Source organism: Vanellus vanellus, assembly GCF_965231255.1.
Source record: "Vanellus vanellus genome assembly, chromosome: 3".
Taxonomy (NCBI): Eukaryota; Metazoa; Chordata; class Aves; order Charadriiformes; family Charadriidae; genus Vanellus; species Vanellus vanellus.
The window spans coordinates 48677949-48691574 of NC_138907.1; the positions used below are offsets into that span (position 1 = coordinate 48677949).

General features: G+C 34.7%; 1 protein-coding gene across 1 annotated transcript in view; it reads left to right on the forward strand.

The window, feature by feature from the left end:
• The window catches only part of WDR27 (WD repeat domain 27), a gene marked incomplete at both ends in the record, with an annotated part of 133242 nt that overhangs the window by 21132 nt on the left and 98484 nt on the right, over nt 1-13626 (forward strand). Inside the window, 6 exons of the mRNA XM_082480707.1 lie at nt 885-963; nt 1497-1568; nt 2082-2185; nt 4840-4929; nt 10726-10847; nt 11440-11573. Coding sequence (XP_082336833.1) covers nt 885-963; nt 1497-1568; nt 2082-2185; nt 4840-4929; nt 10726-10847; nt 11440-11573 — 601 coding nt within the window. The remainder of the gene's footprint in view (nt 1-884; nt 964-1496; nt 1569-2081; nt 2186-4839; nt 4930-10725; nt 10848-11439; nt 11574-13626) is intronic.

Here is a 13626-nt window from a genome sequence, read left to right on the forward strand (position 1 = left end):
TGTTAGAATGTCAGATTATACATCTTTACTGTTGTATTATATTGCGAGAATGGATCTGCAGTGTTGTAGCTAGAATTCCAGGCTGCTTTGGACACCCAGCACTGATGCCTGTACTACCCTTGTTGACACCTCACACTGAGATAGAGTAGGTGCTGTAAGGAAATCCTATGGTCTCTTATGGAAAGTGGTACTGGGAGCTTCCCAGGAAGGACCCTTTTCTGCCTCATCACTGCATGAAGAGAAAGGACGGCTGGTGGGAGTTGAAGGAGCTTCTATCCTCAGCACAGATAAATGGGCACAGGAGATCACTCCCAATGCACCTGAAGTTTTTCCCTGGGAATATCAACAAGTTTTCCCCCTTTACATCATTTATTTAATTAGTTTGTTTCTGCTGATATGAAATGCTCATATTTAGTTTTGGGCTGGAGGCTGCCCTTCAGGCTTCTTAGTACAGCAGTGTGAATGCAGACATTATTAATGACTTAAAATATGTAAAACCCAAAATATTTCTGTTTAGCCACCAGCCAGTTTGTTAATGATCTTTAGATGCATTCCATGTTCCAAATTTAAAATGTGAATACAGCTAGTACATATAAAGTCTAAGCATAAACTACCAAACATTTGTGAATCAATGATGAAAAAAGTTTCTTAGAACGTGTCAGAAGAAGTTCCTATTCACTGATATTATTGGAGGTCGGATGTTTTGCAGTGTAACAGTTCATGTTTCTTTTCTCAGTAATCACTGTTTTAGAGTGATTGGTCACAGGTGTTTTGTAACATAAGGAGACATCAAATATTTCTGCTGTGCTAGCTTAACTGTCTACCTTAACTGTAAAAATATAATGTTAAAAAAAATTTAATGAAATTCAATTATTTTGCTATAGGAGGGAAAAGCATGGTGAAAGATCAGGCATTGGTTTTCCATAATAAAATTAAGTCATCAGGTTATACAGCAGCACCACAGTGAGTAGATACATTACTATTTTGTCTGTTTTATTGTTTTGTGATATTTTGTCACATAATAGAGCCATATACTCATGACTGTGAAATTAATGACTCATGAAAAACAGATATAATGTTGTCAAAGAAAATAATTTAAAAAATATGTTGTAAAACAAAATTTTCACAGCTTCTGGTGAGTGTTCAACTTCTTCTCAAAATCTATATTAGGCATCCTGTCTCTCATACAATTAAACTCTTCTCATTTCTTCAGCTTGCAGAAAGAAATGTCTGAGAACTTTATATGAATGGATTGTCACCTTCAGAATACAATATCCAACAAATAACTCACAGAAAGCAAAAGTTAGGTGCAAACTTGAGCATTAGATCATTAGAATGTTATCTTGTTGTCAATGTGTACATTATCTTGCCTACTGACATTACAAGTAGACATAAATAATAAGAAGGAAGTAGGACTGTTTTTTGTTTGAAATAAACTATTTCTGTTGTGAAACATTTAATGTTTCATATAGAATATTCTGTATTCTTTCTTATAGAATGACCATGTTTTCTCCAAATAATAACCCGAAGAAAAAGGAGGTATCAAAGTGGAAGACAACTTGTAAATGGTAGGCAATCAAGCAACTCCATTTGAGGAGGAACAAATTAAAATGAGGATAAATACAATTTTATTGGAAATACAGTTTGTAGGCGCTTCTCTCATTGGAACTTTTTAGTTAGGAGTATAACTAGAACTAAAAGGCTTTGTAAATTTGCTATAAAATGACTGCAGCAAGTGATTCAGATTATCAGACTATCCATTAAACAAGGTAGGGTTTGCATTATTTAAATACTTTTACTAGATAGCTATGCAACTGAAGTTTGATTTTGTGTAGAAGTCCATATTAATTTGTGATCTCATGACTTCATAACAGTTGGTGATAGGAGTAATTTAAGTATGACAATTTAAAATTCCTTCTGCCTCTTATCTTGGATTTAATATAAATTTTCCAGGAAATATTTATATAAAGATGTTTAGAATAGCTCCCAAAGCACATGTGTCTCATAATTGAAATGGAAATGTACTGGGTTTAGATATCTTAATATTTTTTTCTCTCTTTCTCTTTTTTCCTTCTTTGAAGTAAAAATAAAGAATATCCATTGGAAAGTTATCCTCCAATCAAATATGAGAAAGATATATCTGTTACTTGTAAGCCGACCCCAATTTGTTGCATTCAGTATTCTGGTATGTACGGGCTTTATAAAATGTACAGTTGTGTCAGTGTGCAGAAAGAAAAACAAAATTTGAATGACATGCTTTATTAAAACCGTGGATTTACTAGGTAGATTCCCATAACAGTACATATCACGTACTGTTCGATCATAATTTTTTTAACTTGCAAAACCATGCAAGCTGCTAACACATATGCCAAAGGATTCTAATTCTTGTCTGATTTTACGTCTTGTTTCCTTTTGGAAACTTTGACTTTTCTACTACAACTTGAAAATTAGTAGTCTTACAAGGTCTTTCACTAAGGAATTTATTTTCTGAGACTTTTACTTAGTGTCATTAGGGTATATTAAAAGCTGAAGTTCTGCTTGAAAAGAATCAGAATACTCCTACTTCTTATGCAAGATTATTCAGTTTTTATATATTAAAATAATAAAAAAAGAATTCTTCCATATAATCCAAAGAAGGGTATTTTTCTTAACTGCTTTGGAGAAATGAGTCTTATAATAAATTTAGTCATTTCCAATCTGTATAAATATTACATAGAAACCATTTCTTAGATTAGCAATCAAATGTATTACCAAGTATATAATTATGTCAATGTACACTCTGCAAACCACAATACTCTCAAAGTATTTAAAAATATTTATCTTTAGAAATATTTTGGGGACAAGCACAACTTTAATCTTCAAGAAATGAAAGGAATTGGATACAATCAGTAACTTTTCTGAAATATATTCCAGCCACCTGTTTCCTAGAGAATGGGAAGAAATTCTTTTTATGGCTCCTGAAAGAAGCTGGTTGCAGAGAGCTTATTTATAGGAATGTTATCTGCGCTTAAAACCAGAAGGTCTTTTTTAGCAAGGAAAAGCATTGCTATAGTTTTGATAACACATTTTAAGTATAAATCCTTTTACTTACTCTGAAGAAGGAACATCTTTCTCTATTTCTGTCTTTGTCTATCTCTTGCACACACACGCATGCACAGACAGGCTTAAACAACCACAGTTTAGCAAAACAAGGTTTAGCAAAACTTGCAGAGATTTTTTTCTTGGAGTAAAAAAATCATATTATTCTAAGCTTGTAAAGGGTGTTTTGTTATTGTTGTAGTCTGTGTTCACCAGATGGTTCCTAGCTTTACAATATGTTACAATATATTTTCTGTTGCAAATTTGCAACTTGGAATTGCAGCTTGGAACAGTCTTTCAAGTGGTCTTTGTAAAGAAAAAAAATCACAGTAATTAATACTATGTGCATCTTTAAAAATAGTAGAAGGAAAATTAAGTAGAAAATATAAGTAAAGCTTAAGAGGTTGTAAAGTTTCATTAATAAGTTAATAAGTTAATGCAAACCTTCTTAGATTTATTAAACATCCTTTTGTAGTATTGGAGGTGTTACAACTTATTGCTCTGTTAGAAAACAGTTTTCTGAGGATTTGAGATTATATTCCTTAAAACAAGACTCCAAAATTCTATGCAAAATTATTTTCTCTCATTCTATATGTACAAGAAGGTTTAGGTATTGTTAATTGTGTATGTATGACTTACCATATATCGCTTACCTGATATACTTACCAATGAGGTCTCATGCTGAAAACACACACTCAAAACTTTAGGAAAAGTGGGGAAAATCTGCAGAAGAGCACCACCCTTTAGCTAAAGACTTCATACCTTTGAGTTTTTAGGGCACATGTTTTTTGTAATATTTTGTCTAGGAGTACTTATTTTTATGATGAAATTATTTAAAAACATTATTTAGCATGTTCAACTACTAGTTCTTTGAGAAAAAGTCAGCTGAAATATTTCTTCTTGAATAAAATGAAAAATATTTTCATAAAGTAGTTCTTTGTTAGTTTAGCATACTGATGCATTTAATAACTGGTAACAGAAAAAAAGACTCTGGAATGCCTGTGCTTAGCATATAAGTCTACCCCATTATGTGTCCCACTTAAAATTAACTTTTAGTAGATGACTCTCAGAGATTAGAAATATGGATCTCTAATGTGTTTATATTGCCATAATGTGGGAAAAAAAATGTGTTGTGGAACATAGTATTCTGAACCTGCAATGTGCAGTTAGTTCATTTATCTGCTCTTTATTATTCTAATTTTTTCAGGAATATTTTTAGAGCAGACAGTTCAGTTTCACAAATCACTGCCATTATGAAGACATTAAGGAAATCTATTCTGTCATTTTCTGTCCTCCGCTGATTACCAATATAAATGAACAATTTAACTGAACTTGAGTAGTTTTTAGGATTACCGTATGAAGGAAATTTATCACCTTTAAGAAGGGATCTAAAATGACTAATATGTGCTTTTTATTCTAATATATAAGAAAAGGTGATATAAATTTAATAAGAAGGTATTAAAAAATGAATGTAAGGAAATAGCTTTAAATGACTGCTAAAAACTTCTGCACTTAAATTTTGTAGCACTTCTTTTGTGAAAAGTGAATTTCTACCTCATGACAAATAACTGTTTTGAGAATATATTAGGACAATAAAATTCATACCAAGTTCTACGAGTTTGTGATGTTCATACAAAATGCATACAAAATATTATGATGACTGTTTTGCTGTAGTGACGTGTGATTTTTATGACTAAAAGAAGCAGCATATTAGGTCCTTGTTGCTTTCAAATACAAATAATTAGACACTCTTCTTTATAGGGGATGGAGAGATGCTGGCTTGCGGCCTGGCTGACAAGGCTGTGCTGATATTCAATTCCAATCTCACCAATACGTGTAATGTTTTTTCAGGTAAAGTTATGAATTAAATTATTAAAGAAATAATATATAATTGAGTTTATCCTAAAATAGCATGCTAATTAAAAGAATCCACTTACATCACCTTGAGAAGGATGGGGGAGAGGGAATATTGCTGATTCAAGATGTAGAAGTTATTTCTCTGGTTGGTTAGATTTTGTTCTGGAATTAAACTGCCTACCAGGTATTCCCATTTCTCAGTTTTGTGACTGAGTTTTGTCTTTGTTTCATCTCGGGGGAAGATACGAATTTCATTGACTTTGTTGCATCTATACCTCCATACTAAATGATATTGAAGGGATTGTTCAATACTGGCAATAACAGAAAAGTTAGGCTTCAATAAGAAAAGATGTTCATCTACGTAGAAATATTTGAAAGGAGAAAAAAAAGGTTAAAATTTAGAAGTTTTTAAATTTGAAAGAAAACCTTAGTTTATGTTACTCTAAATCATGAAGGAAACAGTAGTTAAGTTTTGGCACATTATTAACAAAAGGCTTTGTCTTTCCATGAAGTAAAATTAAATATTACAATTTTATAAGATGTATTTTAAGTTGCATTGCTTAACATACAGAGTTCAGATTCCTATGCTAATTCAACATTCAGAGCTCCCTAAAATAGTGTAGTACTCTGCAAATGCAGGGTAATTCATTGTGATGAGAAGAGTAAAGTGACCTGCAACAAACTTCGTGATATTAGAGAGAAGCTTTTTCTGGTGCCAGTAGTTAAGGTGTCAAGTACTAATTCTTTGTCTTGCTTTGAACAAAAATTGATTTATTACTAAATTGTTCTTCTGGCAATTGGCTTTGTTCTGTTAGTTTTCTTAGGTTTTGCACTGCTTTCTAATTTATTTCATTGATACCTTTCATTCTTTATTCCATGTCTTTTTTATAACATACAGTCTGTAAACTACATTCTACTCGAGGCTCTTCAGGTAGCATAAGAATGCAACCTGTGCATGTAGTTCTTTTCAAAAGCAACATAAATGTGAAACTGTCAGGTACTGTACTGTAGGGAAGTAGGAACCACAAACCACCAGTTACTGCTTATTTCATTCATGTAGTTTTTCTGTACAGTTCAGATTATCATGAAATCACCTATTTATTTTCTACTTTAGATGCCTTTGGTTTTGAAGTATCATGATAAATGTATTTTCTTTTCATTAAAACCCATGATGCATTGCTCTTATTCAGAGCTGCAATCGATGGTAATGTAAAACTTTCCTTTTTCAAGAAATGGCAATGATATCTCTTCTGTTAAAAAAATTCAATTTCAAGGCATCATTAACATCTGAATATAGCTGATTATCGAAAATCATATTTTTGTAATGCACCATAAGAGAGGAGTGGTATAGCAACAGTTATTTTGCTATAAGCCTAATTTATTTAGTTTTGTTCCCTGAAGTGCTCAATTACAGTTTTAAGTAGCTCTGCATTCCTCTTCAGAGTTGGCTCTTCAGGTGTCTGTGTCCTATAGTGAAGTGCAGGTAATATTGGCCAGCTTTAAAAAAGTTACAGCCAGAAGGACCTTTTTGAAGAAGTGTAGTTCAAAACCAGCTGCTGTCCTTCTCAATGTGCTTCAGGACCGGGGAACCCTGAGTAATGCCTGTTTTGAAGCTTACTGGACTCTTGCAAGCCAGCTGGCATCTTCTTCACTGTGCTTTGTGATTGGGAGACCTGGAATGCAGAGATTCTTAAGATTTTTGCATGGCCCTTCCAAATTTCCAAACCTCAGATTTTCCTTAAGTTTCTCATGTTCTTTACCACTTTGGAAAACTGTTTTGTATATTCTGGTAAATTGTTTTTATTTTTCTTTAATGCAGATAATTCAAAGATTCCAAATGGTTTTACAAAACCAAAGCCCACAAATTTGTGCTGAGAATAAAATAAGTATAGTTCTTACATATATAGTTATCCAGTACTTATGCAGTTTTCTTATGAAAATTTTACAGGTCTTTGGTAACTGGGAATTAAAATATCTTGTTTATAAGCCTTTTAATAGATATATGTTATCATAGAATATCTTAATTGCTGAGATAAAATGATTAGCCTTTCTGTAATTTAAAGCAATCATTTTTTTTTATATAAAACTTCAGTTGACTAAAGAGAAAATGTGCACAAGAGGGCAGCATAAGTACTTTGAATGTTTTAAGGCTAGGTGAAATGCATGAGGCTTCATCTGGAAAAATTAGAATAATATGGGCCAAAATTTGTTAATTTTACTAGACATATTTTCTTCTTTTTGACCTTTTTGATCAGCTTCAATATAATTTGAGATCAAATTAGTAATTTTAGCTTCTGGATGATGTTTCTGGCTTTTGAAGTTCTTTCTTTGTAATTTTCTGAACTTGTTTTTAACTGTGGGACACCAAACTGGAAAGTGTGTTTCTTGTAGAAGCTTTTTGCTATTAACTGGAGATTATAATACTTAAAACTATGATTTTTAAGCAGGCAGTTACATTTTTTTAAGCTAATGAGACAGTCCTGCAGAAGCTGTTGTAGTGGCATGTTCGTTGTGTTTTTACAAAAACAGCTAGCTCAGTAATAAAAGCCTAATGAATAAAATGAAGAATTGCAGCTATTTGCAAGGTCTTAAGTGGTTTCCAGATCATGTTTCATATAAAATTTCATTCTAATATAATACTCAGATTTTTTCAAGTAATACTCTTATCTTTTCTTGAATTTAATTTCAAGGATGTTTCTTGAAAATGCTCTTCCAATAACCTTCAAAAATTAGAGTCAGAATTATCATTATCTACAGATAGATTAGATTAGTGATTCTTTTGTAACTGCTTATATTTTGTGGTTTAAAACACTGAACTTCGACAAAGTCAGTCAGGTGTTCTGTTGCTGAGACTTCTACAGTTAGTACTTATTTGCCATAGCTGTGGTGGATTCCTTTACTGCTTTATGTGACGAAATCCTCTGGATCTCAGTAGCTTTGCCTTCCTTCCTTTTAAAGCACCATCTCATAAATTATATCGTCATCTTCTGGAATATATAGCACTTTGCAGCTCTGTAAAATCAGTTTCTAAGCACTTGAAGTTAAGCATTCAAAATAAAGTTCCTATGAAGCCTGATTCAGATCTTGAAGGCCTTCAATGCTAGAGTCCCAGACATCCTGGGACTCAGGATTTTTCTTTGGCCTGAATGTTTCCGCAGCAGTACATTTCTGGCAGGCCCATGACAAAAAATAAACCAATCTTTAAAAGCTCCAATGTGGTAACCTCAGTTTTGCTGGACTTCCACCCCTCTGTTATTAGGGATGGGCAGAGATGAAGCAATCTCGGATGAAACACTCAGGACAGCATATTAGTCAGAGAGAAATAACACATGATCATCAACACTGTGGGCTAGATCCCAGGTTTTGGGCCACTCCATGAGCCAAATACTGGCTAACAATCAGATGCAGCGTGCTGTGGTCTTGCATGATGATCATCCTATTTTGCTATTTGGATACAGTAGCAAGTCATAGGGCTCTGGACCTTAACCATCCCACTTGAACTTTGAAATATTTAGTAGCCATGTTGTCAGTGATGGTTGTTTTTGTCACTTGGTTACCAATAAGAGGATGAAGGCAGATGAAATTATTCCCTCTTTTTATTCCCAGATGAAAATATCCCTCTTTGAGTAGTCTTTTTAGACTGACGTTTGGATCTCTGTGCATCAGAAGACAGCTTTTCCAGACCTTAGAAGCTTGATTAGAACCGTTAGGAATTGATTGTCAAACTTCTATTTTCTGTGGAGGTTTTTTGCCACAGTTTGGAATAATTTTAGTCCAATTCAGCACTTCATTTTGAGACAGTCAGTATTTCATAGAATCATAGAATCATAGAATCATAGAATTGTCTAGGTTGGAAGAGACCCTTGGGATCATTGAGTCCAACCATCTACCCTACTCTACAAAGTTCTTCCCTACACCATATCCCCCAACACCACATCTAAACGTCTCTTAAACACATCCAGGGATGGTGACTCAACCACCTCCCTGGGCAGTCTATTCCAATGCCTGACCACCCTTTCTGTGAAAAATTCTTTCCTAATGTTCAGTCTAAACCTACCCTGTTGGAGCTTGAAGCCTTTCCCTCTTGTTCTGTCATTAATTACCTGTGAGAAGAGACCAGCACCAACCTCTCTACGGTGTCCTTTCAAATAGTTGTAGACAGTGATGAGGTCTCCCCTCAGCCTCCTCCTCCTCAAACTAAACAGTCCCAGCTCCTTCAACCGCTCTTCATATGATTTGTCTGCTAGGCCCTTCACCAGTTTCGTTGCCCTCCTCTGCACTCACTCCAGCACCTCGATATCTCTCTTGTATTGAGGTGCCCCAAACTGGACACAATACTCGAGGTGTGGCCTCACCAGTGCTGAGTACAGGGGCACAATCACCTCCCTGCTTCTGCTGGCCACGCTATTTCTAATACAAGCCAGGATGCCATTGGCTTTCTTGGCCACCTGGGCACACTGCCGGCTCATATTCAGCCACTTGTCAATTAGAACCCCCAGGTCTCTTTCTGCCAGGCAGCTTTCCAGCCACACCTCCCCAAGCCTGTAGCGCTGCATGGGGTTATTGTGGCCCAAGTGCAGGACCTGGCACTTGCCCTTGTTGAAACTCATACCATTGATGTTGGCCCAATGATCCAATCTATCTAAGTCTCTCTGTAGAGCTTCCCTATCCTCCTGGGAATCAACACTCCTGCTTAACTTGATGTCATCTGCAAACTTGCTGATGATACACCCTATGTCCTTATCAAGATCATCAATGAAGATGTTGAACAGAAATGGTCCCAACGCTGAGCCCTGAGGCACACCACTTGTGACCAGCTGCCAGCTGGATTTAAATCCATTGAGCACCACTCTTTGGGACCTTCCAGTTAGCCAGTGCTTGATCCAGCGGATCGTATGCTCATCCAGGCCATGCGAAGCCAGTTTTTCCACGAGAATTGTATGGGGGACAGTATCGAATGCTTTTTGAAAGTCCAGGTGTACAATATCAACAGCCTTTCCCTCGTCCAATATTCTGGTAATCTTGTCATAGAAGGAGATCAGGTTCGTCTGGCAGGACCTGCCTTCCATAAACCCATGCTGACTAGGCCTGATCCCCTGGTTGCCCATTATGTGGGTTTTGATGGCACTCAAAAAACATTTCGTGTAAAAGATTGGAAATGTAACTGTTAGCAGCAAGACTCGCTAGTAATAACAACAACCTTATAACCATTTCTGGGCTTCTAATTCAGTTTGCTGTGGAGATAGGATTTGTTAATATTACTGTGATAGTAAAGATCTGTGAATATGTTTTTGTCCTTAACTTAAAGGAATTTGTTTGTTATGTATTTGTTTAGAACTATTTTATAGTTCTAGTTGAGTCAAATCTGAATTGCAGGAAGCTGAAGAAAATTTAGATACTAGTTTTTATTCTTTTAGAACATGAATGTCTGTAAAAGATAAATGTGTCTTTTATATTCATTATAACATTTTCCTACAAACTCCTTTAGAGTAATGGAGGCAATGTCATACAAATGCATATGACATTTCAGGTAGAATAACTTGGTATTTCTCTGACCTTATTTAATTTTGTGAATCTTGATTATTAATGAGAGATGTTTTTCCATAGTTTTTGGTGGAAGAAAAAAAAACAATAACTGGTTTACAGTTTTAATCCAACCATTTGAAACCTCTATTTAAAATGTATTTTAATATTGTGCATAATTACATTAAAGCAATATGATTAACTCTGGAGGAATGTATAAATGCAAGAAATGAGCTTTATGATATTTCCATTATATTTTTTTATTAGGTCATGATGGCGCAATTAACTCTGTTGGCTGGAGTCATAACAAGAAGTGGTTAGTTTCTGCATCAGAAGACAGAACTTTAAGGGTCTGGTCAGTTTGCAAGAATGAACCTGCCCTAATTCTGGTAATTAGAAACTCCTGTCAGTTTGGTTCACAGGGAACGCTGTTTTGCCCTTTCATCTACTTCCATTTTAACAACTCTGTAGAAGAAACATGCAGCCTGATTTTCAGAGCTACCGAGTAGTGATGACTCAAACTGATACTATGATCTGGGTTATCTCCATCGACTTCAAATTAGGCTTCTGTCATGACAATTTATGAAAAGAAAAATCCAATCTGGGCAGACAAAACTAGTGGACATGTCTGGAAGTTGTGCTTTTGTCTTCTCTGTATATTCTATTTTCATTGGCTCAGCTCTGATTAACTTTATAGTCTACTTCCCAATTCAAATGGAAGTTTAGAGTATGAAGATAGATTGTATTAGACTCAATTGACTACAGATACTATTAACCTTACTCCCAACTACTTTAAGTAGAAAAAAACCTTTACTTTCAGATTAATAGATGTCAAAAATAAGAGGGGCAACTACATAGTAGGTTAACCTCCTGGGATATGGTAATGATAACAGGGAGGCTATGCCTTTAACACCAGGAATCTCAGACAAAAAGTATTCAGTATCTTATAATCCATTCTTAATAATTTACTTTGCATTTTAGGGCAAAGAGAAGTTCCATAAGGCCATACGTTTTGCACAGTTTTATTTTATAGATGCATTTATATTGCTGTGTTGTGGAGCTGAATTTCATCTATTAAGTTTACATCTAGACACAACCAAGGATGACCTCAAACGGTGAGTAAAGTTTCTCATTAACATTCCAGTGAAAGTACTTGTACTGTTTGATCTGGGATTTTTTTTTGGGTGGTGAGGTGGGGTGGGGGGCAAGAATTTTACAGAAGAAAAAATTTGAACAAACAGTAAAAGCTAATTGTAAAAATGTCTTTGTTCTGGCATAATAATAAAAAAATTGACATGTCAAAAAAATTTTTATAGTGCATACCTTATCTGATGCAAAAACAGTTTTGCTATTACTATTACCATTTGGGACCTTCTGAGCTTTACCTTCTGTCTGCTTACAATTAGTGTGCATTAATGTCTTAAGTTACATTTGGGAAGCTATTGCAATTCTTTCTTTTGTAGGAATATTTCTGTATACTTTTTCTTTCAGAGACTCCAACATACTGTGACTGTTTTCTTCCTTCTCTGACAAATGGTAGTAGATCACGTTCATAATTGTCACTGACTTTCTAACTGTTATATTGTATCTAATTACTTTTCTTATTATCCTATTTTGTCCCTATGTTTCTTCATTGTTAGACACTTTTCTTTCTGACTTGGGATCAATTCTTTTATTAAGTGTCTGATATACCTGTTCTGTTCTTTTAGTTTATAATTGGAGCTAAAACTGTCCTTGTATTCTTTTACTAAGTTTCTCTGCTCTTCATTTGCTTTTGCTGGTTTTCAGCAGTATTTGTGTATATAAGACTTTATTATATTCAAATATATGTATATATCATAGAATTGCTATGGCCTGAAAAGACCTTTAAGATCATCAAGTCCAACAATTACCTAACTCTATGAGGCCCACTTCTAAACCATGTGCCTGAGCACTGTATATAGACCGCTTTCAAATACATCCAAGGATTCAACCACTTCCCTGGGTGGCCTGCTCCAGTCTTTGATAACCCTTTTGGTGTAGATGTTTTTCCTAATGTCTAACCTAAACCTCCCTTGGCGCAACTTAAGGCCATTTCCTCTTGTCATATCAGTTGTAACTTGTGAGAAGAGACCAACCCCCACCTCTCTACAACCTCCTTTCAGGTAGTTGTAGAGAGCGATAAGGTCTCCCTTCAGCCTCTTTTTCTCCAGGCTAAACAACCCCAAGTCCCTCAGCCGCTCCTCATAAGACTTATTCTCAAGACCCTTCACCAGCTGTGTTGCCCTACCAGCTTTGTTGCCCTAATATGTACACATGTATGTATGTATATGTTTAGACATAATAGCATTTAAAAGAACCTTGAATATATATTTTTTCTTTCTATGGTATTATGGCGTTATATTTTGACTTCATTTCCCAGCATTTCTTTCTTTTATGAAACACTGCATCATTCTTTTTGTTTCTCACAACTCATTTATTCTGCCTTCTGAGTCAAATTTGGAAGAATGCTTGAATAGAGCTGATTCAAGAAGATGCTAGATCTAACCCCAAAGCATGCTTTACATCCTTAATTAGAGGGTGTGGTAATGCAGTCTGGCTAACCAATAGATTGCTACTGCATTTCAGAGATGAAGACAGTACAATGAGAAATCATATCACTGTTTTTCCACACAGAGTTTTCAAAAAACTCCCCATAAGTATTAATTAACTAAGCATCACAGCAACTTAATTGAATGGTTAAATACTGGTTCAGTTTTAAAGGTGAAACTGAGAAGTGGAAAAAAGAAAAAGAATGTTATATTCTTTATTGGATTATTTAAATATATCCTTATTTACTAATGCCATCAAGGAGATTTATTGCAGTTCTGGGAACAGAATAAAGATCTCCTGACTTCTGCTTCTATGATTAATCTCAAAATGATTCACAACCTTAATCAATTTCTTTACCTTCTCGAAAATTGCTAACTATTTAATTTCCACTCTCATCATCAGCTGTGCAAGCTGATACGAAGTGTAACTATTTGCTTGTCCGTTTATTTTTTAATTATGTGAATTTGAGCAGAACAAATCATCTATGGGTTGTTATCTCATTTTTATGGTTTTATGTATTGTTTTAAATATCAGCATGAGCAATTTCAAAGGAGTTTAAAAAGGTTAAAATTGTGTTCCAGTAACAGAAACAATGCC